The sequence below is a fragment of the Manis javanica genome, chromosome 4 (assembly GCF_040802235.1).
Source record: "Manis javanica isolate MJ-LG chromosome 4, MJ_LKY, whole genome shotgun sequence".
NCBI classification, from domain to species: Eukaryota; Metazoa; Chordata; class Mammalia; order Pholidota; family Manidae; genus Manis; species Manis javanica.
In genome coordinates, this window is record NC_133159.1 from 139,489,892 (window position 1) to 139,513,398 (window position 23,507).

Below are 23,507 nucleotides of genomic sequence, written 5' to 3' on the forward strand. Positions count from 1 at the left end.
TTGACAAACCTCAGCTCCAGTGCCCTGAAGGAAAGTGCCAGGAGCTGTGGGAAGATAGGAAGGACGTGGTCCCAGAGGGGCTCAGGGAAGGCTTCTAGGAGGAAAGCATGTCTGAACTGAAGAAAGATAAGCAGGAGTCCTCTGGGGGTTAGGTGTTGAGGTGAGGGGCTCTCGGTGCCATCCTTCCCTCAGATATCAGACCCATAACACATCAGTGTCCCCGTGTTGAGTGGGGGCTGGCAGGGCAGCAGCCGTCCCCACCCACTGCGGTGTCTCTGGCCCTGCAGGAGCACCCGCCAGCCATGAACCACCTGGACTCCAGCAGCAACCCGTCCTCCACCACGTCCTCCACGCCCTCCTCGCCGGCGCCCTTTCCGACATCGTCCAACCCGCCCAGCGCCACCACACCACCCAACCCCTCGCCCAGCCAGCGGGATGGCAGGTTCAGCTTCCCAGGTACCACGCCTCAGCGCTTTCTCAGGTCCTCAGGGACAGAGTCACACCCCAGCAAGTCAAACACTGTCACCACTAAGAGCAGGGGGCCAGGCACTGTGCTGAGCCCAAGTACACTGAAGTATTTAAACGTGGTAACAGCCCTGTGGCAGATGATGCTGTTGCACCCATTTGACAGATGGGAACACTGAGGTTCCAGGAAAGGAGGTGGCTCGCCCTGCACTGTATAGCATGTAAGCGGTAAAGCCAGGATCAAAGCAAGTCAGCCTGATGTAGAACGTGGTTTCTTGATGTGGTCCCCACGCTGCCCTCCCGTGCATGGGGTGGCTTCTGCTGGGTGTTGTTCACTCATTTGGGCTTCCGAACTCCCTGGAAGCATGGCAGGCAGCACAGGGAGCCAGGGCAGACCCAGAAGGGCTGGGAGAGAGAATCCGGGGCTCTGCCACTTACCCAGTCTGTGATTTGGACAAGCTGCTCAAGGGGGAGCGTTCATTCCCTTTTCCATAAAGCAGGACACCACATGAAGTTGGAGTTCAGGTTACCCCCACTGTGTGGATGACAACAGGGAGCCCCACAGGGGAGGGTTTGCTGGGGCAGACAGGAGCCAGAGCTGACTTCTAATGGCACCTCCGCCCAGCTGCTGCCTGGGCCTGAAGAGCCAGGAGCCCCCACCTGTCCATGGAGCAGGACGAGGTCCACTCGCCCATTTCAGGGCTGAGCCACAGCCGTGGCCTGCCTGGCAGCTCCTCGCAGTCAGCCTCAGTCCTTGGTGTATTTCAGCTGGCAGCCCAGAGGAAGGAGCAGCCGCCGGGGTGCCCCAGTGTGCCCTGGGCCCAGGCCTCACTGCCAGCTCCGGCTGAGGAGTCCAAGTCCGGCTCACCTGCCACAGGGCCCTGGGGCTCCAGGCCTAGGAGGACAGGCACAGCTCTGGCCTGGCTGTGACCACATGCAGCCGGCAGAGGCCTGGCAGCCTCTTTGGGCCCATCTCCCCTGAGTTCTAGGGACTTTTTGGAGGTGGTGAGAGATTGTTTTTGTAGGAATCTTTTTTCTCCTTTGTCTGCCCTTTGCCTTAATGCACACATGGCTGAGTATCTCCTGCATCACCCGAGCACACCCACCCACGATGGCCCATTTGATTAACTGCCTCTCCCTTTCAGCTCTGTCATTATGCTCTGAAACTGGGCCTTTTGCTAAACCTCCTAGTTCGGATTTTTACCAAAGGAAGGGCCTGTTTGAAAAACAATAGCCATAGAAAAAGTGTGTTTTGTAATGTCAGCCAGAGCCTCTCAGCTTCCTTTGATGGCACCAAGCTGGGCCATCATTGTCCCCTGCACAGGGCACTCCCTCTCTCCAGGATGTATTATCTCTTTGGTCAGAGCAGCACGGGGGGCTGGGCTGGCCCAGCAGTTAACCCAGGGATGGAACAACTCCTACTGTCCACCCACCTGTACCGTGCAGAAGCATTTCAGCTTATCTTTGAGGATAAAAATGGAGAAAGGTTTTTGTACCCCCTTTTTATAATAGGACAATTGGAGGGGGTAGCCAACTTCCCAAGGTCCCAGAGCCCCTTGTCAGTGGTAGAACTGAGGTTAGAAGTGTGCTGTGTCAGAGTCCAGATCCCCAGCATGCCCCGTTCAGTTGCCCTTAAGAGAGGGTTTGTTTGTTTTTGATGGTGGGGTCAAGTCGCTGAGACCTCAGCACCTCTGGGGGTGACTGTGGAGCTGAGGAGGACCCTGCCTCTACGCACAGCACAGTTAAATGTTTCTAGAATCACTGTTTTTCTCCCCATTGTTTTTCGACCTCCTGGGTTCCTGTACATTGCAGAGAGATGGGCCTGGGAGTTGAACAGAATTGTCCGGGGCTCAGCAGCCAGGTGAACCCCAGTCCTCCAGCGCAATCCCCATTACTCCTGGGGGCTCCTGCCAGCACCCATTTACTCCTGGCTCTTTTTCTCCTTCCTGCATGCATTGCTGTGTCCTGGCCAAGCCTACCTGGGGCAGGCTGCACCCCTACACCCAGTAACCAGCCCCTCTGTCCAGAGCCCTTGCCTGTGCACCTGCCTCCCCTGCTGCATTTGCGGTTCTGTGTGTGTGACTCACCTCCTCTTCTGTTTAAAGCTGCCTGCTTCATTCATCATAGACAGCAGTTTATCTTTCCAGGTGAGTCCTTTGCATGGTTCCACTAACTGCCCTTTGCCATGACCCACCCTGCACAGCCCACCTGGGCACCTGTCCCTGGGCACCTCAGAGGCTCTAGGCTCATGCCCACCTACTTAGAGAGCCAACTGTTTGTGGAGGCTGGGTAAGAGGGCAGGGAGAGTAGCCTCGAGGAGGGCCCTTCACAGGGGAAGTGCCTTGGCTAGCTTGGCATCCATCCTGTCTAGCCTCTTGCACAGAGATTGCAGGCAACTTATCCAGGGTCACACAGCCAGGAGGTGGCAGAAACCCAGTTCGCAGAGCAGGAGGAGACACTTTGCTGTTGCCTTACAAGCGTCTGTCACAGTACCTTCCCCTGCATCATGACAAGGAAGCTGCTAATGTATCTTACAGAAGGGGACACCAGTTTGGGAAGGTCTGCAGGCTCCACTTTACTCAGTGGGCTTCACCTTCCCGAGCCTTACTGCACCGTGCCATCTGCTGGCAACGGTTGGAAGTGCATCTTTATTTTTGAAAGGGTAAAGGAAATCTTTTAGTCTGGTAAGACAATTCCATTGATTCTCTTTCACAAAAGTTGTTTTGCACACCCACTGTGTGCCAACCTTTGAATTTGTCCATATTCCTGCCCCTGGGGAGTTTATATATTTAGTCCTATTTCCCTAGATGAAGGTGACAAGCATTAGTATAATTTCTCTTTAACTTTAATTCTTAATTTAGCCATACGCAGGTTCCACGTATTGTAGGCAGAGTGTAACTAATTGGTTTTGTCCTTGGTTAAACAGATGTGTCTTGAAGTCATGGTGTTTTGGTTAGCCCATGCTTTTCTATTCCCTATTATGTGAGTGACTTGGAGTATTTGTTAAGTTCACCCAAGACCATCCATATGGCATTGCCCAGGCATGTGCAGGCTGGCAGGGGCCTGGGACCTGCCCTGAAGAGCTGCCTCTGGATTCACACCCATTTTGTTTCAGTTCCCCTCCAAGAGCCTCCCCGGGTTACTAGCTCTTGGACACTATATAGGAGAGTACACAGAAGCATTGGAGAAACATAGTTCTTCTTCCAGAAGGATCTGTCTTGCTCTAAAGATATGTTGGGAGGGAAGGAGGGCTGGATTTTGGATCAGAATGAAAAATACACTCTTAATGTTGAAGGAAAAGTCTGAGGCTTCAGAGACACTTGCCCTTCCACTGGGGTATTTCTCTGCAGCCCACACGCCTACCCCCAACTGTACGCATGCTCATCTTTTGTGGAAACCACAGCGTTGGATGGGTAGAAACGTCAGGCCTCCCTGCCCCTGGTGGTGTGTGGGCACGATGTGGTGGTGTCAGGGGGAGGCCTTCGCAGAGGCTTCCAGGGCCCAGGACCCCCTGGAAATTATGCACAGGATGTCAGGTGCCTAAGAAGGCCCACAGCTCTATCAGATTCTCCAATCCTGAGGTCCCAGAGCTGATGAGAACCTCTGATTCAGATGACTTGTAGGGGGCAGCCGGGGAGAAAGCCCTACCTGGGAGTTGAGGGAGATTTGATGGCCAAGTGGGAAGGCTTTTTGTCCTAGAAGGCAGGGAGAGGCTGCTGACAGCCCGATCCACTGCCACCTCTAGTCTCTCTCCTTTTGCTGAAAAAAGAAGATGGGGTAAAGGGGCCCACCCAGCCCTGGGGCTGCCAGCCTCCTTAGAGGGACCAGAGAGAACAGGAGGAGGCAGGCAGTGAAGTAGCCGTGGAAGGTTTCACCTGTAACATGTTGGTTCCACACTGGGCTGACCATTGTCTGGTGTTCCCCGGACATGGAACTTTTACTGCTAAAATGAGGAAAGCCACAGGCTCAAGGACCAGCTGCCCAATCTTGGGGCCCCCTGAGGTGTGGGCTGTGCATCTCTGCCTCTCCCTTGAGAGATGCTTCACCAATTACCCAAGTCTTGAACTGAGGGGTGGGACCTCTGGCTCCAACCAGAAATTCCCAGCAGACATGCCAGGCACCAAGTGCCACTAACCAGGCACCTTGGGGCCTGCCTTCACCCCCTGCTAGTCTGAGGGAGAGAGTAGCAGTACTTTGAAGGGTTGTTTCTGCCTCTGAGCAGAGGGTCTGGCCCACATGTCCAGGAAATAATACCCAGTTTTCTTTACCACGTGCTTCTGGGGGCAGTTGGGCCACAGGGGAATAGTGTTAACTGAGGTGTCCTCATGTAGTTGGAGTCTCTCCCTGGGACAGAGCCGTGTGGCAAAGCCAAGTGTGGTAGGGGCCGCGTGCGGGTTCCCTTTCAGGAGTAGAAGTGGCCTGGAGAGTGCGCGCAGCCCTCCAGGCAAGGACCCTTCCCTGCGTGTTTCCCTGCTGGGTTTACAAGGTAGCGCTCTGTGAGGGGAGTGGAAAGAGGGTCTCATGCTGTGTGTTTGCTTTTTGTTTCCTCCAGACATTTCAGCATTTCCACAAGCAGCCCCACACCCTGATGCAGCGGATGGTACCCGGTAGGCATCCTGTGCTGTGCCCCCCTTCCCTGGGGACTCATTACAGCTGGGCCCACATCCCTGACGCCCTCCGTTCCCCACTTGTAAGTCTCTGATGTCCCACTCGAGACATTGTCATGAACCTGGGACAGCCAGGTGGGACATTCCTCGGGCTAGTTGACCCTCTGGAGCAGTGAAGTCAGCCAGAAGGGTCTTATTTGCCTCCTCTCGGGGCATTCAACATTGGGTGGTGTTGTACGTGAAACTGGAGCTGTCCCATGACCCAGGAGGGGTGGGCAAAGGGCACTCAGAGGAAACTGCGAGAAATAGTTCCTGTGTTGGGAGCCCTCTCTCTGTGTCAGGCCATGCTGAGCACTGGACTCACACTCCCTCAGGAAGTAGTATCAAAGCCATTCTCAACATGCAGATGAGAAAGCCGTCTCAGCGAAGTTAAAAAATGGCAAAGTCACCTAGCTAGGAAATGACAGAGTCAGTTCACAAGTAGAATTTCAGGCGCTATGCGTGTGTCGGCACCTATGGGTGTCAGCTTTGAAAGGTCTTTGGTAGTTACTGCTCACCCCTCACCCCCGCCCCACCCTCAAGTTAGTCTGGAGAAGACCAAGGCCAGAGAACAGAAGACTTTGTTCTCAGCCTTCTGACTGTTTACACAGCATCCAGGCTGCCTTTCCCCTGCCAAGCAGGTCAGAGTAAGGATCCAGGCCTGGTGGCCCTTACTCAGACCTCTCCCAGGGAGTTCCCTGCCCAGCTAAGAGGAGCGGCCCACCCTCAGGGTCTCCTTCACAAACCCTGTTTTACTCTTAGGCTCAACGACCAGCCAAAAGCAGACATGTCGGAGGATCATGGAGCAGAGGTAAGTAGGGGTGGTGTGCTCCACAGATAAAGCCTGCACTCTCCTCTCTCTGCCCATCTCAGCATGTGGGAATGTGTGGGCACCTGTCTGGCCAGGGCCTCTCAGGTGCCTTCTGCAGCAGGTATGGGCAGATGTGTGTGGGCAGGTAAGAACTATATGTAATACAATGAAGCCACATTCCTTTTGCTTTTCTGTTCTGAGCAAAAGCAGGTTCTTAATTCCCAGAGGCCTAGACCCCAGTCTGGGAGGTGCTAATTGAGTCAGTCTGCATTGAGGGTGAGGCATCTGTATGTTACCAAAGCTCCCCTGGTGATTCTGATTGTAACAGAGCCATGAACCACTGTCTTGACCCTTGAACCAAAGTGTCAACTGAGCCTGGCTCCCTGCGGTACAGTGTGGTTCAGAGGATGTTATCAGACTGGTTTAATCCTGTCCAGAGTAAGGTCAGAAACTGTGTTACACAAAAGAACACCCAGAAAGGATGAATGCAGTTAAATTCTTCTATGCAACACTCTTCTCCATGGGTAGACCTTAGAGTGCCAAGGGAAGGTCAAACGCCATATTTTGCAGATGAGAACATTGAGGGCCTGCGTTGCTAATGACCTGCTCACTGTCTGCAGCAAGCCAGCACAGAGCTCGGTGGAACCGGGTCTTCTGACCCTTTTCTTCTGCCTTTCCTGGCCTGGGCTCTCGGAAAGGGAAGCTGGCTGAGCCCGAATCCACTGCCCTTCTCCATTCCTGCCTCCTCTCCCTCCAGGCCGAGGAGCCCGAGGCCAGTAAGTCGGAGGCAGAAGACGACGAAGATGAGGTGGACGACTTGCCGAGCCCCCGCCGGCCGTGGAGGGGCCCCATCTCTCGCAAGGCCAGCCAGACCAGCGTGTACCTGCAGGAGTGGGACATCCCCTTTGAGCAGGTGGAACTGGGCGAGCCCATTGGGCAGGGCCGCTGGGGCCGGGTGCACCGTGGCCGCTGGCACGGCGAGGTGGCCATCCGCCTGCTGGAGATGGACGGCCACAACCAGGACCACCTGAAGCTGTTTAAGAAAGAAGTGATGAACTACCGGCAGACGCGGCATGAGAATGTGGTGCTCTTCATGGGGGCCTGCATGAACCCCCCCCACCTGGCCATCATCACCAGGTAATCCAGCCCCCAGGCTTCTCAGGGGCCCTGTTGTTGGGGCCACTCCCTGGAGGGCATGGACGTTTTAATGTGGGGGGCACAAAGAAGAAAAACAAAAGTGGGATATCGTTTCCCCATTGTATATAACCCCGTGGGCCTTAAAAAAACAAACAAATAAAATAATACCTAAGGATAGAAAAAATTCAAATGTTTCAGAAAGGTACAAAATGAAAACCGGTCACCTCCCACCCCAATTGGGTGCTTCTCCCCGAAAGTGGATACTGGAAACAGTTCCTTATCATGCCTTCCATTAAAATACAGGCGTTTATATATACCCATATTTTTAGAACTGTTTATTTCTTTGTAAAAATATACAGCAAAGATCTTACTGGCTCGCACCTTGCCATCTTCGCTTGAGTGCAGGTCTGAGATCCGTGGTATTCTTTTGAACACCTGCACAGAATTCCTGCCAGTGAATGTGCTGGCATTCGTTTGACAACAGCTCTACGGTGGTGGGGAGGGAAGCCTTCCTTTGTGGCATCTGTCAATTTCTGTGGTGTAAATACTCCCACCACAGCTTGATTTCAAGCGACCCGCATGATGTCACTGCAAGTAGAGTGGAATTAGGGAGCGGGTCACACAACTGGGCTCTGGGTTCTCTCTCTCGGGCCAAGCATCGGCCATCCCCTAATTTTTTAACCAGTCCTCTTTTGCTGGACACCGTCATAAGTGTGTGTGCTGGGCGTATGTAATGTTTTCACAGACACCATCCATTTCCAGTCCAGAAAGGGTTCACCACTGTCCCCTCCCAACATCAGTGTATGAGTGCCCCCGCTCCAGCCCAGCAGCAGGGGCTGTGAAACTGAAACACCTTTGGCCCTGGCATTGAAAAAGTTGTTGCATCTTTACTTCTAAAATCGGGGAAAGCAATATGGTTAGTGAAGAGATTTTGTAGTGAATGTGAAGTCTCAAGAAGAAACTAAAAGTCAAAAAAAAAAAAAAAGAAACTAAAAGTCACTTTAATCTCAACAGCCAAGAGAAACCTCATTAATATTCTGTTGACATTCGCCATGCTTGTACCCTGTGCTTTGGAACAGCTTTCTCCTCACACTATATTTCCTAAGTAAAAATTAATTTCCATTTCTCTTGTTTATCAGAGACATAACCACCCACCAGAACTCTTGAGCAGTGTTGAGATCACAGGTCACAAAATTCCAGCCCAAGGCACGACAGCATGATGCTCACGGAGCCTTGTTGCGGCTGCACCAGCTCAACAGCCCCCAGGATCCCAGACCCCATCACTGTCCACCTTCTGTCTGTCGTCCACTCAGTTGCATGACAGATGGGAGACTGCTTCAAGGGAATACATATAATAAAATAGGGAAGCATTCATTCACAAAATTCAACATTCTAGATATGCTGAGGGGCCTGGAACACAGATAAGGAACCATCAGCTGATATTCCAGACCCCTCGCCCAATTCTCAAAATCTCTGCGGCTCCAAGAATCTTATCTCCTTGGAGATGGTTTGTAAACACCAGCCCCTTCCTCAGATGGTTTCAGTCAGCTGCTCCCAGGAACCAGGGAATGAGCCACACATTCTCTCTGGGTCCTTCCTCACCCTGGGGTTTAGGAGTCAGTGCAGGTGGAGACCCTTACCCAGTAATCACTCTGATTTCCCCCTGGCAGCCACCCCCACCTCTCCCCCTCCTCCTGCAGTCTTTCTTTGTGATAAAATCCCTGTGATCAGAAAACAATACAAACACTCATGAGACTCACTGTGGGGAGCCCCAGAACCCTGTTACAGCCCAGAAAGTCCAGATTCTTCCCTGCGTTTGTGTGGACATGTTCCTGCCTTCAACACCTTGAGCCTGGGCTGCTGTGGATCCCCAGAAGCCTTAGTAAACTGACTTTCTGTTCTAGGGTGGGCAGGCCCTGGCCTCAGGAAATGAGGTGCCCTTGTGTGTGGTTTTGTCCCAGAAGGAATGGGCATCAGGCTTGGTTAAGAACAAGGATTCTGGTGCCCACAGTCCAGGGATGGAGAGAGTCCTCCAGAGGCTGGGGGGTACAGCTCTTCCCATGGCTCCTCTGAGGCTCCCCAAGAGCTGGGGTCAGCTGCACTGACCCCAGACCTCTGCCTGACCCCCCGACTCTTGACAGCTTCTGCAAGGGGCGGACATTGCATTCATTTGTGAGGGACCCCAAGACATCCCTGGACATCAACAAGACCAGGCAGATCGCTCAGGAGATCATCAAGGTAAAGAGGCGGCCAGCTGGTTCCCGAGCTCCTGGCCGTCCCCCTGGTCCCTCTGCCCATGTCAGCGTGCTGTGGCTACTTTGTCTCTCCCTTTAGCTGGGGTACCTCAAGGGTGGAAGCCTGCCTCCTTCCCTCTGTCCGTGTCTCATCCAGTTCGAGCTGGAGGAGCTGGACACTCCATTGTTGATGGACTTGAATTGGTCAGGGAGGAACACAGCAGGCTTTAGAGACAGTCTGTGAATCCTGGTCACACCAGCTGTGTGACTTTGGGCAGGTCTTTTAGCCTCTCTGAGCCTCGGCTTCCTCCCCTGTGAAATGGGGGTACTAGCATAACTTCCCTCATTGGAGCGGTGCAAGGGTAAGTGGGATAATCCAGAGAAAGCATGGGGTACAGAGCCTGGCACTTGGAGAGGGGTTCCTACTCCAGGGGACATAAAGGTACCTGTAACTTCTACCTTAAAGTGGCCAAGTGAAGGTTTCATGAGAACAGGGCCCAGCCTCACTTCAGGCAGCCTTTTCTTTTTCATCTTTTTTAAAGTGATTAAATACAAATGAAAGAAAAGCTTATTTGTTCATTAATTTAGCAACAAATTGGCCGAGATGAAAAAAGGAATTCTGTCGGGTACGGCTTCCTCTTTTCTAGTTTCTGTTGAAAGGCTTTCTCCTCACAGCTGCAGGCTGCAGCCAAGTTTATGCCCCTTTCCTGTCTTTCTTTCCTTCCTCTTCTCCTGCCTTCTTTCCCTTTTTTCTCCTTCTTTTCTTCCTTCCATCCATTTTCCATGTGTGTCTCCAGAAAGGAAAAACATAAAAATCACAGTGGATTTTATGATCAAACCCAGATTTCCACATGACATTTCCATGTGGCTAAACTAATGAATTAAACTTTTGAGGCCCCAAAACCAAAATACCACATGTTTGCCTTCATTTGCGGTCGGTCTCATTTCAGAGAAGTTGGGGGCAGGGGCAGAATGTCACATCCACTTGGTGCTGTCCCCGAACTGGCTGGGCCCTGTACCCCTTGTGTCCCCCGCTCTGCCCTCCTTTCCCAGACTTCCTACTTTCCTTATTGCAAGAGCACTGGGTACTCTGCGTCTGGCTGCTCACTGGCTAAGTTAGGATGAATGAGCCATCTGGAAGATTCCAGGCAGAAGAGAAAAGTTACTGAATGGTCTTGGAGTTGCAGAGCCAAGAGCTGCCTCTCTGATGTCTCATTTGGTTTTCTTTATGCTGAAAAACTGTCCCCTTTCCCCTTCTGCTGGGAACTTCTAAGCCACTTCCTTTTGCACTCATCTGTGATGTTTTGAGGCTCAAAATATAATAACAGAGCCTGACTTTGCAATTTGGGGGTCAGTCTGAAAACACTGAAATTATGGTAAGGCAGGAGAGTCTGTGCTCCAGACCCAGGCACTTTATATCTTGTCTCTTTAAGCTGGCTTCTTAAAGCTGTGACATCTCTTATCAACAAGGCTCAGAGAGGTACAGTTACTTATCCTCAGTCACACACCTGGTCCCCGGCCAACCTAAGGTGGGGTCTTTGGCTCTCTTTTGCCACCGAGGAAGGCTTGTGCCTTAGTTTGGTTTGGGAAATGGACAGATATTTTAAGAAGGATGGTCTTACATTCAGAACAGAGTTTTGGGAAGAAACAAGTCACCCTTTCTGGGAACTCCCTGCTTCCATGGCAGGACTTCTGCAAGAGGCAGAGCCCATGCCCTCCTGTCTCTTGCAGAAAAGTACCTGCTTTGTGCAAGTTCTTTTCTGACACTCTCTGGACCCACTTCGACTAAGCTGAACTGTGTCTGATTCTGCCTCACGGTCAATTCTTTCTATTTCCTAAACATGGCTTGTCATTTCCCTTTCTACCCCTCACCCCAAGATGCCTTTAAAGCCAAGGAGATGTCTCATAATGTGGGGAGCACCCTCCATGATGGGCTTACATGTGCCTCCTGAGCCAGCAGGGATGGCCATTCACAGCCCTGGCGTCTTGCCCCCAGTCCCAAGGGGAGTCCCACACCATACACATATGAGCCAAGTATAAGATGGATGCCGACAGGACGGTGACATGCAAAGAGCACAGACTGGCCTGAAACCAGATCTTAACTGCTTAACTGCTCTGTGGCCCAGGGCAAGCGACCCCCCTGTCTGAGCCTTGGTTTGCTAACCTGCAAAATGGAGACAGCTGTACTGCACTGGATGGTGACAATTAAATGGGGGGACTTGGGAAAGACATCCAGCTCGTGCCTGGCCCAGAGAGGAGCTTAGTGACTGGCTCATCTTCCTCCTCCTCATGTGAGGCTCCCTGTCTTCCAGGGCATGGGATATCTACATGCCAAGGGCATCGTGCACAAGGATCTCAAATCCAAGAACGTCTTCTACGATAACAGCAAAGTAGTCATCACAGACTTTGGGCTGTTCGGGATCTCTGGTGTGGTCCGAGAGGGACGGTGAGTTGGCCTTGGGTGTCTGGGCCAAACAGGGAGAAACTGGGTGGTGCCGGGTGGGCCTTAGGGTCTGGGAGGGCCTTAGGGCCTGGGAGGGCCTTAGGGTCTGGGAGGGCCTTAGGGCCTGGACATGCTTACGATATGTTGCTGATGAGCAATGCTCCCCACAGGAAAGGTCAGGTCTTGCCCTTGTGGTTCTGATCCAGGATCATGTTTGGGTGACATTTGGGTCCCTCACAGCACTTGATTCTTAGGCTGACCCTATGGAAGCTGACTTCCTTCACTCACATTTGCCTCCTCTGCTTCCCAGCTTGGGCTGGAGACCAGAGTTCACACCCCCAAAATGAGGAAGTGTCAGGTTTTATTTCCCTATCTTGAAGTGGTGGGCTGGGGAGAGGGGCTCCTCCCCAAGCATCTGGGAGACCCCCAGGGGGGGAGAGTGGCAGCTAGGCTGGAGGGCCAGCCCCAGGCCAGCCTAGAAGATGCACAGGCAGATCTGATTTCCTGCACAGAGAGTACCCCACTCTCCAGGGTCGAGAATCAGCTTCCTTCAAATGCAGCCCCCTGCCAATACCCATTTGTGGCCTGCTTTCCTGGAAGAACCTGGTTACCGCCTTGCTCTTAACATTCCGTCCATGCCTTTGCAAGAGCAGGTCTGGGCACTGCTTTCCTGGGCTGAGCGTGGGTGGCCTGCCCATCGTGGGATGGCTGTGTGCCCAGCAGGCCTCTTTGCTGTCAGCTGAAAGGCCTCATGTCCTTGGCCTGGTTTCTTGGCCTCCAGGCGTGAGAACCAGCTGAAGCTGTCACACGACTGGCTGTGCTACCTGGCCCCTGAGATCGTGCGCGAGATGACCCCTGGGAAGGACGAGGACCAGCTACCGTTCTCCAGAGCTGCTGATGTCTATGCTTTTGGGTGAGGAGGCCTCTAGTACTCCTCCTCCTGGGGCTCCGAGGCCAAATGTAGCCAAAAGAGAGGGCCCTGCTTGGGGGCGGGGGCAGGGTATGCTTTGAGTCCTGGCTCTGCCACTTGTTGGATGAGCAACCACATTCTCGACTTCTTCTTTCCCCACCTGTAAAATGGTGCCTCCCGGTTGGGTTATTTCATGAGGGCTAAGTGAGCTCATTTCAGGGCATCAGCCTCTCCCGTTGTTCTGTGAGGACCCTCGCCAGAGCTAAGAACTGGCCTTCTGGGAGAATGGGGGAGCCCTGCCATGCAACCTCTACTACCCCACAAAGCTCATCAGAAGAAAAAGAAATATAGAAATATAATGTGAGCCAGAAATATGGCTTGATATTTTCTCTTAGCCATATTAACAGAAAGAAAAACAGGTAAAATCAGTTTTAATACTATATTTTAGTCAACTCAGTAGATCCGAACTATCATTTCAACATGTAATCAAGGAAAAAGTCAGGAGATATTTCATCTTACAAAGTTTCAAAATCTGGCGTGTAGTTTACACTACCCCACACCCCAGTTCCACTCTCCACATTTGAGTGGCTCACCAGCCCACGCTGGACGATGAGGTTCTAACAGAGAAGCTCCCCATCCGAATCAGCTGGGAAAGGCGAAGGGCTTGGAGGGGCTGAGGGCCTCTCCCTGGAGCCTCTCCAGGCGTCCTCCCCTCAGGGGTGGTCTCCTCCTCCCTTGGCCTTCACCCATCATTTCCTGAGCACCTGTGTGTGCCGACACCAGGCCTGGCGTTTTTGTTACTCCACAAACAACCGTGGATGTAGGCATCAGCCCCACTGAGGTTAAACAGCTGTATCAGGGTTGTTGTTCAGAGCCTGGGCTGCCTCAGACCTTCCACCACAGTGGAAGCACAGGGCTGTGGATCCCTTAGCACCCCGGAGGAGCTACCAGAGCACCATCCCGGCATTCCCTGAAGCCTGGCGTGTGGCAGAGGCTGGAGTAGGGTCCTGGATGCTCTGACTGGGCTCCTGGCACTGTGGCCGCAGGACCCCCTGAGCATGAGCTGGCCCAGTGGCCCAGGAGCTAAGGCTCCGTGGATGGTCTCCACAGGACAATTTGGTATGAGCTGCAAGCAAGAGACTGGCCCTTTAAGAACCAAGCTGCAGAGGCCTTGATCTGGCAGATTGGAAGTGGAGAGGGAATGAAGCGTGTCCTGGCCTCCATCAGCCTGGGGAAGGAAGTTACCGTGAGTAGCCACCTGTTCTCAGAGAGGGAAGTAGGGCTAGAGGGTGGGGCTTGGACACCTGACCTGGCTGCACTTGAAAAGCGCCACGTGGACTCAGAGCTGGACCAGGCAGGCCTCTCTGCTACTACCTAAAGGGCCTATGTCCTTTATTACCTTGCTGGTAACCCTTTTCTTAAAAAAAAAAAAAAAAAAAAAAAAAACTTCCGAAATTAAAAAGACTGGAAAGAAATAAAAATAATGGTTTTAGTTGAATAATGATTTGGAAAGATATGAAGCCCTGAAAGATGGTAATAGGATGAAAGAAGATAATAAAAAATTAATTGCTGCACAAATACAAATGGCAGGGTTATGTTATGATATCAAATCGTTCTCCATGTTTTTTCTTAACTGTTCAAGAACAAGTTGAAGTTTCCACAGCAAGTTTGTTTTCAACATGCCAAATTATAATGCACTTCCTGACCTTACATTTCTGAATACCTTTAATGGTTTCTCTGCATTGCAGTTTGCAAGTTTCCTGGCCCTGGCACAATGACATATAAGGGAACCTAGGGGTCGCTGTTTTCAGTGCGGTCAATGATAACCATGTGCTCATGAATGAGGTAGAAGTGGAACAAATAGGTACCAGGCTGGATGTTACTAAGTAGCTCCCACAGGTATTTGTAAAGCGTAACCGTAGAAGCATCTGGAGGGATCACCTACTACTTGTCTAGGTTAAAATCTAACTGGGCTGTAAGTTTCTTGAAGCCATGAACAATGTCAGCAGGGTCACCCTCTGCAGACTCTGGGCTAGGCTCAACCTCGTCTTCCCTCAAGATCTTAAGAGATCTTAATATTTTCCTCCTTTGACCGGTAGCAAGCAGCTAGGGTATCTGTGGAAGGCTCGCTTGTGATGTCGTATTTGGTGTACGTTATTCCTCAGTAATACATGTCATGCGGTAGAAGTACATGATATTGCGCATGATTGTGCTCCTCTGAGAATGACACCAAACTGCTGGTCCCCAGCAGCGCCAGGCTTTCCTTTGGCCAACTGATGCCACTTCACTGGGTGATGGTGTGCCTCCCCCCACCCTGGGCACGCCCTTTCTGGCCTCTCTCTTGAGCGGTGCCACCTTCAGTGTGGCTCAGCCTTAGATGCCTTAGGGGAGTGGTAGGAGGGGTTTGGGTTCCTGGCTTTTGGCAGCTCAGATAGCAGCTAAACTGGCTACTGCCTTCCCATCTTTTTATTTTTTAAAAACATGTATCTTAAAGTCAAGATCATAACAGGTAGCTGATTTTTTTTAACTGTGACTTTTTCTCTTACATGGCACCTGGCTTGTTACCTCGTGTGTGCAGGCCCCTTTTCTCACAGCTCTCCTGCATGCAAAGGCTGGAGGGCTGTGGTGCGTGCACGTGTGGCTCCTGAGAGGAGGCACAAACTGCCAGAGGGAGAAGGGCTTCACTCTGGGGGCAGCTGGGGCAGCTCTTCTGACTCTCCATGCTGCCCTGTGTATAGTCCTTGTCACTCCAGCCTCCATTCTGACAAAGCTCAGGCTCCCACCTTCCTTGCAACCCACTCCACCTATTCTGGGCATCTTGCACTTCACCTCTCAGCACACTGCTTTCTGCTTTCCATTCTAAAAACCAATGACCCCATTTCTCGTCTCTTCCTTATTACTCATTTGTTCAACTCTGTCACTGTGGTTCTATGGGGGTCTAAGAAGGAAGGAGTGGACAGAAGCTCATGTACTTTGTTTGAACTGGAAGTTGAGAGCTCTTCTGGAATTCAGTTATTTCTCATCCTACTCCAGAATGGCCAGTTTTTTTAATGTCAGCAGGATGATCAGGGGACCACCAGCTGAGGGGTACCTGGGATGATCAAAAGGGCTGCCCCTCTTCCTCCCAGCCAGCTCCCACACCCACTGACATCATCTCCACCTGCAGGAGATCCTGTCTGCCTGCTGGGCTTTCGACCTGCAGGAGAGGCCCAGCTTCACCCTGCTGATGGGCATGCTGGAGAAGCTGCCCAAGCTGAACCGGCGGCTCTCCCACCCTGGACACTTCTGGAAGTCTGCTGAGTAAGTACCATCCTGAGGAGCCAGAACTGCCAGCCAGGCCTTCGTGGCCTCCCCTGGCCTTTTAGAGGCACCAATTACTCTGTCTGCCCTAGACTTGGATCTGAGGGCTACGCAAAGCAGACTGGAGAGGTGACTAGTCCCCTCGCCCAAGCTTTAAAAAGGAGAGGTAGGGTTGGGCAAGATCAGGGGTGGGCAGACGTTTAAAGGGCCTCATGGTAAATACTTTAGGCTCTGCAGGCCAAGAGATACAGCTCTTATTACTGGGTTCAACGGTGTGCCCAGCAGTAGCACCAGGCGATGGCACCTCCAATATGCAGGCTCTGCCACAAGGACTCAGCTCTGCTGTTCAGTGTAGGAGCCTCCACAGTCCAAACCAGTGGGCTGGGTGAGCTCTAATACAGCTTTATTACAGATGCTGAAACTTGAATTTCACATGTCATGAAATAGTCTTTCAATTCTTTTTCCCCAGAACCATTTAGGAAGATAAAAACGATTGTTAGTTTGTGTATTATCCTGAAACTGGTGGTGGGTCAGCCGTTGGTGGCAAGACCCCTGGGTGAGATGAATAGTTATAAACTTTTTTAAGGCAAAAGGTGCTTTCTAAGAGTGAAATCTCACACAGAGCCTCAATATATAGAATATATAAAGTGGTGCTGCTCTTGACAGTTGTGGAGGCAAGAGCCTGTCTGTCCCCCAAGGTAGCCCCTGAGGCAATGCAGTCATCGCGCACACCTATGGGGCACCTACAGCCACATCACTGAGCCCCAGAAGCTGCACCCAGATCTCACATCTGCTGCCCAGCAGCATTCCACCTATTCCAGAAAGGGCCAAATGGGAAATTTAGGCTGTGGGTCATACAGTCTCTATTGCGTATTTTTTGTTTCACAACCTTTTAAATCAGTCAAAATCTTTTTGTGGCCAGCTTTAGCTTACACATAGTTTGCCAGCCTATCTTGAAAGTAAGCCAAACTGGGCTTCACACGGCAGGAAAGGGGAGGCCCAGCATGGGTCAACTGACCAGAGGATGCAAGTGGGAGAATTTGTTGAAGAAAAGTGGTGAATTTTGCTGACTTGAGCCATTTGCAGGGACAGTCTAGAGCATGACAGTTTAAGGAGCTGTAAGTACAGTTTAAGCTGTAAGGAGTTTAAGGACAGTTAAGATGCTGTAGCTTATAATGCAACATTACTTGCAATATTTTGCTCCTAAGAGCCCAAAATAATAAACGGAGTAACAGAATGTTGCCATTAGAGGCATTACCCCACCATTGCTGAGTACTTGCTACACAACTGGCGAGACAGAAGGGAAAGGCCGGGCCTCCTGCAGCAAGGAGTTTACAACCTAATTGGTAAATGGATTAGTGACTGAGTGACAAGATGCTGAGTGCTGTAACAGAGCCTCTGTAGGAGCTCAGGCAGGGGCCTCTGCCTACCCAAGGAGGTTGAGGAAGGGTCTCCAGGAGAAGGGTCACCAGAACTGGGTTTTGAGCAGGAGCTGTCCTGGCAAAGTTGGTGAGTCTGGGGTTCTCCTGGCCTTGCAAGAAGTTCAAGGATCTCATTTATCAGACTTTGGGTGACTTGTTTAACATCCTGGGCTCTGGACCACCAGAGAAGGCTGTACTAGGTGGGTGTTGGCATTTAGGAGATGACTCCAGATTCTTTAGAGACTGTATAGCTCCACCTTCTCATTTCACAGGTGGGAAACTTGAGTCACAGAGAGGGATTATTTTCTGCCCAAGGCGATCAGTTTTAGCCCCTTACAGGAAAGAGTGCCAGCATCTCTGAATGAATTTCTGTCAAAGCTTCCTGTTTATAACTTTTACTCCTACCCATTCAGCTTCTAACTCTCATTTTCTCTTCTTCTCCATCGGTCTTGTTGCTTTTTTATTTTTGGGGGGTGGTGGATGCTCTGTCATTTTCCCCTCTCCCGCCACCTTCCATCTGTCTGCGCTGGGTGCCCGACTCCGTCACCTGCTGGACTGCATTCTTCCCACATCTGGTGAAATGGCCACGGGGTACTGCCAGTTTCTGGCGGAGCCGCTACTACGGGAAAGGACGTTACAGCCCCCTTGACTTGAAGAACGCCTGCCCGGTTCTGGAGGAGTAGTGTGTCTTCTGTTACGCCCTCGTTCTCTGCCTGTTCGCTCTCGTCCCTTGGCCCACCCTGCTCCCTGTTCTGTCTGCATACAGCTTCCCCCTCTTTGCATTGTACTCCCATGAACCAGTGTGAGTTGTTGCAGCTGAAATGGCCACCAGCAAGGGCCCAGCAGGCTCGTGTTTCTCTCACTGGGTTGAGAGGAGACCCACGGTGTGCGGCAGGGCCTGTATCCACACACTATGGCAGATGGTGGCTTGTCCCTGGGTAGGAAAGAACTCCAGTCATTGATGCGAGTCCCCAGGGTGCCTTCTGGCCAGCGCTTGAAGAAGGGGTGCAGTAAGCAGAAGCAGTGAACTCCAGGAAGTCAAGTTTTCATAGTCAAGGGCCGAAGGGCAGTGGGCCCATTGACCAACCTCTGTCAAAACATTTTGTGACTGCGTCCCTGGGGGAACTGAGGAGAGGCTCTTTGTGCCAGGCTCCCTTCCAGCTCGCTCCCCTGCCAAGCCTGGAACAGAGCAGGGATGTCCTTGTCTCTGCAGGGGAAGAGGGCCCCCTGCCCTTTGCCCTGGCCAGGCCTCTGCCACTCCCCTTTCCCCTGACCATGGGGCTCAATTGTGACTCTGCTCTTCCTGTTTTCTTTCCTCCCTTAGGTTGTAGGTCTGGCTGCCTTGCATGCACCAGGGGCTGCTGCCTCCTAACCGACACCCGGCCCTGCGACTCTACTCAAATGCACACTGAGATGCGGGCGCTAACCCCGGGATGCGATCTCTGCTGCACCAATCTCCTCTCCTGAGACTTCTTTTGCTTTGATTGTTTTTAAAACTGGCCCCCTCCCTGCTCCATGGCCTGCGTGTGCCTGAATAACTGCTCTCCATAGAGGCTCCCTCTCACAGACACCCCCCGCCACCAGAATTGCTTTCCTGGGCATGGCATCCTTCTCTCCAGCTCTTCTTCTGTGGGGTGGGATCTTTATATCTGAATGGTCCTGTCTCCCTACTAACACCTCAGTGAGATGTGCCCCCCACTGAACACACTAGGCTCCCACTGGCTGTGCCTATGGGCAGGCGTTGGTGGGAGTGTTGCTTGGCTGTTAACCCGAGAGGATCTTATCCAGCAAGGAGTGGAATGATCTCAGGGCTGCCCACAGCCAGTCTGCTCCGTAGGGCTGGGGGTGGTACAAACCAAGTCCTGTTGCCATGAAAGACACCAACTTGAAAGGGCTGTGTCAGTGACACCCTAAGGAGAGTCGCCCTAAAGCAAAGGAGGGGCTTGCCTCCAAACAATTTGACTAATGAAAGCAAAGCTTCTGCCCCAACGCATTGCTCCCTGCCCATCTGCCCAGCACAGCCCGAAAGTACGAGGCCCAGAGTCCTCATTCGGGAGTGCGGCTGACAGGCCGTGCACAGAGTCCCAGCACTGCTCGCCAAGTGCAGACTCCTGGGGCCCCCAAGAACCGAGTCCCGACTCTGGAGGCAGGCTCCAAGCTGCATTTCAGCCTGCTTTCCAGGTGGCTCTGATGCACCCCCACATTTGAGGACCGTTTCTGCAAGGAGCAAGCAAGGCCACCCCCGGTGCTGGGGGCAGGTGTCTCTTCTCTCTCAATTCCATGTGGAGCACGAGGGTCCTGAGCTGCAAATGAGAAAATAGTTCAAATGAGCCCATGCTGGGTGCTGGGAATCCCAAGACCAACAGATCACTGTCATCCTGGAGGGGGGAGTGGCCGAGCTTAGCCCCAAGCAAGCCCTGAGGAGCAGGAGCAGCTCTGCCAGGGCTGTCAGCCGAGCAGTCATTCTCACTTCTTGGTGGGGCCTCTGCTGAGCTGCTGGGATTGGCCCGTTCCTTAGCTAACATTAACCTAATTCCCAGTCAAATCCAACAGGGTATAACCCTTGTTTTTATTCCTCTTCGCAGCATTAACAGCAGCAAAGTTGTCCCCAGGTTTGAAAGGTTTGGCTTGGGCGTCCTGGAGGCCAGTAATCCAAAGATGTAACCAGCTGTGCAGTTTTTTCTGCCATTTTCTTTCTTAATTGTGTTTCTAAAATGGCTGAACAATCACCACGACAAAAACCCTTCGAAACTTCAGCCACCCTGGGAAGCGCTGCAGAGCAGGAGCCCGAGGCCTCGAGTCGGGTTGTTTGTCCATGAAACACTGTGTGTCCCGGAGGTGGAGTCACTTCGGCTACTGCTTAAAATGACATCAGCATGCGAACCAGTCCTGACAGATGGCAAATGTTTACATGTCCATTTCTGCAGAGTGAACTCTATTTACAATAGATAATAATAAAAGCAGTCCATGCAGAGGAGCACCGGCCCCTTCAGTCAGGGTTGCAGAAGTGGCCTTCTCCTCTGGAGGACCTTGTATGCAGTGAGGAGCCCATGGTGGGCTGAAAGGAGAAAAAGCATCGTCGTCGTGGCTGTTCTTGGGGTCCAACGGGAGGATCACAGGCTTGACTGGCCTCTGCCTGGACCCTAAGTGCCGTCAGTGGGGGATCTTCTTTATGGAGGGTTCTCCCCTTGTCCTTTCAAAGGGACACCATCCCTTCCTCCTCTGGCAGAGGAAACCCTGGCGAGGACCCAAGCTGGATTATGAGGGTCTGGAGTTCCCATAGAGCTTGGGTTCCCCTCTGACCCCTGTAATCCAGCCTGTATCTGCTGGAAAAGTAGAGACAGTTAAAATCGAGATAACATCAGGACTGATCAGTGCTTCCTGGCCAGGGTTCCTACTGCTTATAGAGATGTTTCTATCAGGAAGGCACCAAGGAGATGGGACTCAGGGCCTCAGCTTTTTAGATACATCCCATCCCTGACTTGCATCTGAGGCCCAGCACAATGGCTGCGTGTATCATGAAGGCTTGATGGGTGAGCGCAAAGAAGGTGGTGGGGAGGGAGAGGTGGTAGGCGGCAGGTCCCTGAGCCCACCTCCCAGCCACAGGGTGACCTGGCCCTATAGAAAACTTATTGGCAGTCATGCCAGGGTTCTGGAACTGCCCACCTCTTGCACTCCTCTGGTCCTGCTGAAACCCCTTAGCCCACTCCTGCCACTCCCACTGTCCATGTTGGAGCTCTTAGATGGGAAGCAGGTACCCCCTCTTCCACTCAGACCCACCCATCAGGGTTTTCCCCAGCACTGAGTCAGGCCTTCTACTTGCGTACTTTGCACCAGAAGGAGGAGCTGGATTGGGGGAGTCCGTGGTGTGAGCATACTGCCGGTGTTCATTAGAAGCTGTCACCTAGAGACAAATGTCCCAAATGGCAAACGTCCTTCAGTGGACATCACGTTGTATTAGGTGCCAAAGCCAGAACTGACCACAGGTGAGGAGAGAGCTGTGCTTGGAGTCAGAACCTGGGTCCCTGCTCTGAGCTGAGAGAGGAGCATGTGGCCCTCCACCCCCTTTCATTTAGACCCATTTAGCGAAGCTCCCAATCTTTAGACCCATCTCCAGAGTCTGGCCAAAATGTCCTATGAAATGGGCCACTCTACCTAGAAGCTGTGGGGCTGCCCTCCATGGGGCCAGGCCTCCCTTGGCTGACCCCTTCTGGAGGGCACAGCTGGGCGGAAAGGCCAGGTATGCCAGCTCCGCTGCTCACTGCCCCCCAGCCGGGAGCGCCTTATCCTTTCCCAGAGAGGATGGAGACAGGAGCTGTAGGCCCGCTGGGTGCAACTCCGTGTGAGTCTGGTGTCCTCGTGGGCCTCACCTCCTCCTCCCTGTGGCTTCCCAGCCAGCTCTCCGCGATCTCCCTCTTCAAAGCCACGCGGTGTGTGCTGAATCTCTGAGCCTCCTCCCCACTCCTCTGCATACTTTCCCAGAGGTCCCACTTTGTGCGCTGGGTCTCCCACCTTTCCCCTCAGGACCCCCAGACATGCCGGGGGGCCTGGAGCTTGGACAGTAGCCGAGCAGGTCAGGCCCCACACCTCCCCAGCCCTGTCCCAGCCACAGGCAATCTGGTTGTGTTTTCTCATGTTACACTTGCAGGTCAATTCCAGAAGCTTTCACTGAGCACTGCTGGCATCTTGTGCAAGTGCTGGGGGCCCTGCGATGGGAACAGTGGCCATCCCTGCCCTTAGCAACTAACAGTTCTGCAGGAACCCCAGGGGAGGAACCAGGGGACCCCTCTTCCTCTTCCAGGCCCTGGGCAGCTTCCCAGCCTTTGGCCAGAGCCTCTGCGCTGCCTGTCGTTAAAGAGAAACACCAGAGGAAACGCCCCCCATGGTCCCCTTCTCCTTCTTTCCTTAAGTGACTGTGAATTGAGGTTGGGAAGATATGTATCCTTCTCTGTGCTCTCCTTGTCTGTCTGGGAAACACATGAAGGACGGTAGATACTGTGAATTCAGCCCTCACAGCAACTGTGAAGCAGATGGAGAAGCTGGGAGGGCCTTCTTGGCAAGAGCTCTGGGGCTGTGGATGTCCCAAGCCTTGGCCCTCCACGGGCCCCCCCAGTTCCCAGCCTCTCCTCCAAACCCTAGGGTCGGAGTCTCTGATGCCTTTGGCCACCAGAGCCGCAGTCCCTGGGTTTCCATCCCGTGAAGTCTTGAGTCCTAGCCAGTTCCCATTAGTCATGAGCAGCATGTAGCAAAGTTGACCTCTTCATGTCACCAAATCAACAATGTGTGCAGGGCCCAGGGATCCCTCTGTTCTCTCATGCCATTTCTTCTTGTGATCTCAGAGGGGAGCAGCCTGCCCTGTAAGCTGTGTTGTCATTGTTCAGTATTGATTTGGGGGCCGGGGGGAGACATAAATGTGAAGCTGATTAAGGAGCTTGCACGGTGCCGCAGCATCGTTAGCTGGGGCTTCATCAGTGTGTGCAAACCACGCGTCTTCTGTGGCCGCCAGCACACACTTGCTTTTTGAATGTGATGTAAAATTTGTACAGTTAAAGTTTTTATATTTTCTATCAACTGCATTTGTCTTCCAGAAATACTATTAATTTAAATTAAAATGGTTGGTATTAATGAAGTGCTGTATCACTTTTTTGCCACTGGCAAGAATACACCCTCTGTGCCAGGCCCGGCCTGGGTGTTGGCGTTTGTGAATAAAAGTGTACCAAGGTGTCCCGGGCTTGTGTCTGCTTGAGTCAGTTCCAGATGCGGGAGAGGGAGCCACTCGAATGGATGGCATGGAAGAATGGGGATGGAGGGGGTCAGGGTGCGCCTTCCTAAGAAATAGAGGGGGTCAGGAGCTGCTTCCTAAGAAAGAAGTTATGCATGGACCTCAAAGGCATGTATGTCTGAACAGAGGGAGGACTGGAGACAGAATGGACAGAGGCCCAGGATGTACAGAGGAAGCTTGTCCAGCCCCCCAACAGAAATAAAGCCTGTGAGCAGATCCGTTCAATATCTCAGCTGGAAATGCCTCTGCCTTATGAAAGCCTTGGGAGAAAGGGGCTGGAGTGGTCATTTATCAAAATTACATTTCTAGGAGCCTCTCCCTGCATGTTAGAAGTTTTGGAGGCTGAAGTAAGCAGAAC

At 52.4% G+C, this 23,507-nt stretch overlaps 1 protein-coding gene and 1 pseudogene across 17 annotated transcripts in view; one reads left to right on the top strand and one right to left on the bottom strand.

Annotated features, from left to right (window-relative positions):
- The window catches only part of KSR1 (kinase suppressor of ras 1), a 139,669-nt gene extending 116,578 nt beyond the window's left edge, over positions 1–23,091 (top strand). For 4 of the 17 annotated variants that reach the window (XM_073235136.1, XM_073235140.1, XM_073235141.1 and 1 more), the window contains 12 exons: positions 288–456; positions 2,571–2,612; positions 5,018–5,072; positions 5,874–5,922; positions 6,680–7,059; positions 9,171–9,297; positions 11,606–11,739; positions 12,518–12,649; positions 13,757–13,892; positions 15,813–15,946; positions 17,969–18,049; positions 19,953–23,091. In XM_073235136.1, the coding sequence (XP_073091237.1) occupies positions 288–456; positions 2,571–2,612; positions 5,018–5,072; positions 5,874–5,922; positions 6,680–7,059; positions 9,171–9,297; positions 11,606–11,739; positions 12,518–12,649; positions 13,757–13,892; positions 15,813–15,946; positions 17,969–18,049; positions 19,953–20,031 (1,518 nt within the window). In that variant the 3' untranslated portion in view covers positions 20,032–23,091. Of the gene's footprint in view, positions 1–287; positions 457–2,570; positions 2,613–5,017; positions 5,073–5,873; positions 5,923–6,679; positions 7,060–9,170; positions 9,298–11,605; positions 11,740–12,517; positions 12,650–13,756; positions 13,893–15,812; positions 15,947–17,968; positions 18,083–18,691 lie in introns of all 17 variants that reach the window. The other 13 variants (XM_037002203.2, XM_073235137.1, XM_073235142.1 and 10 more) reach the window with 8 other exon arrangements.
- Positions 13,899–15,804, bottom strand: LOC118969083 (integral membrane protein 2B-like; annotated as a pseudogene).
- Positions 23,092–23,507: the final 416 nt, after the last annotated feature.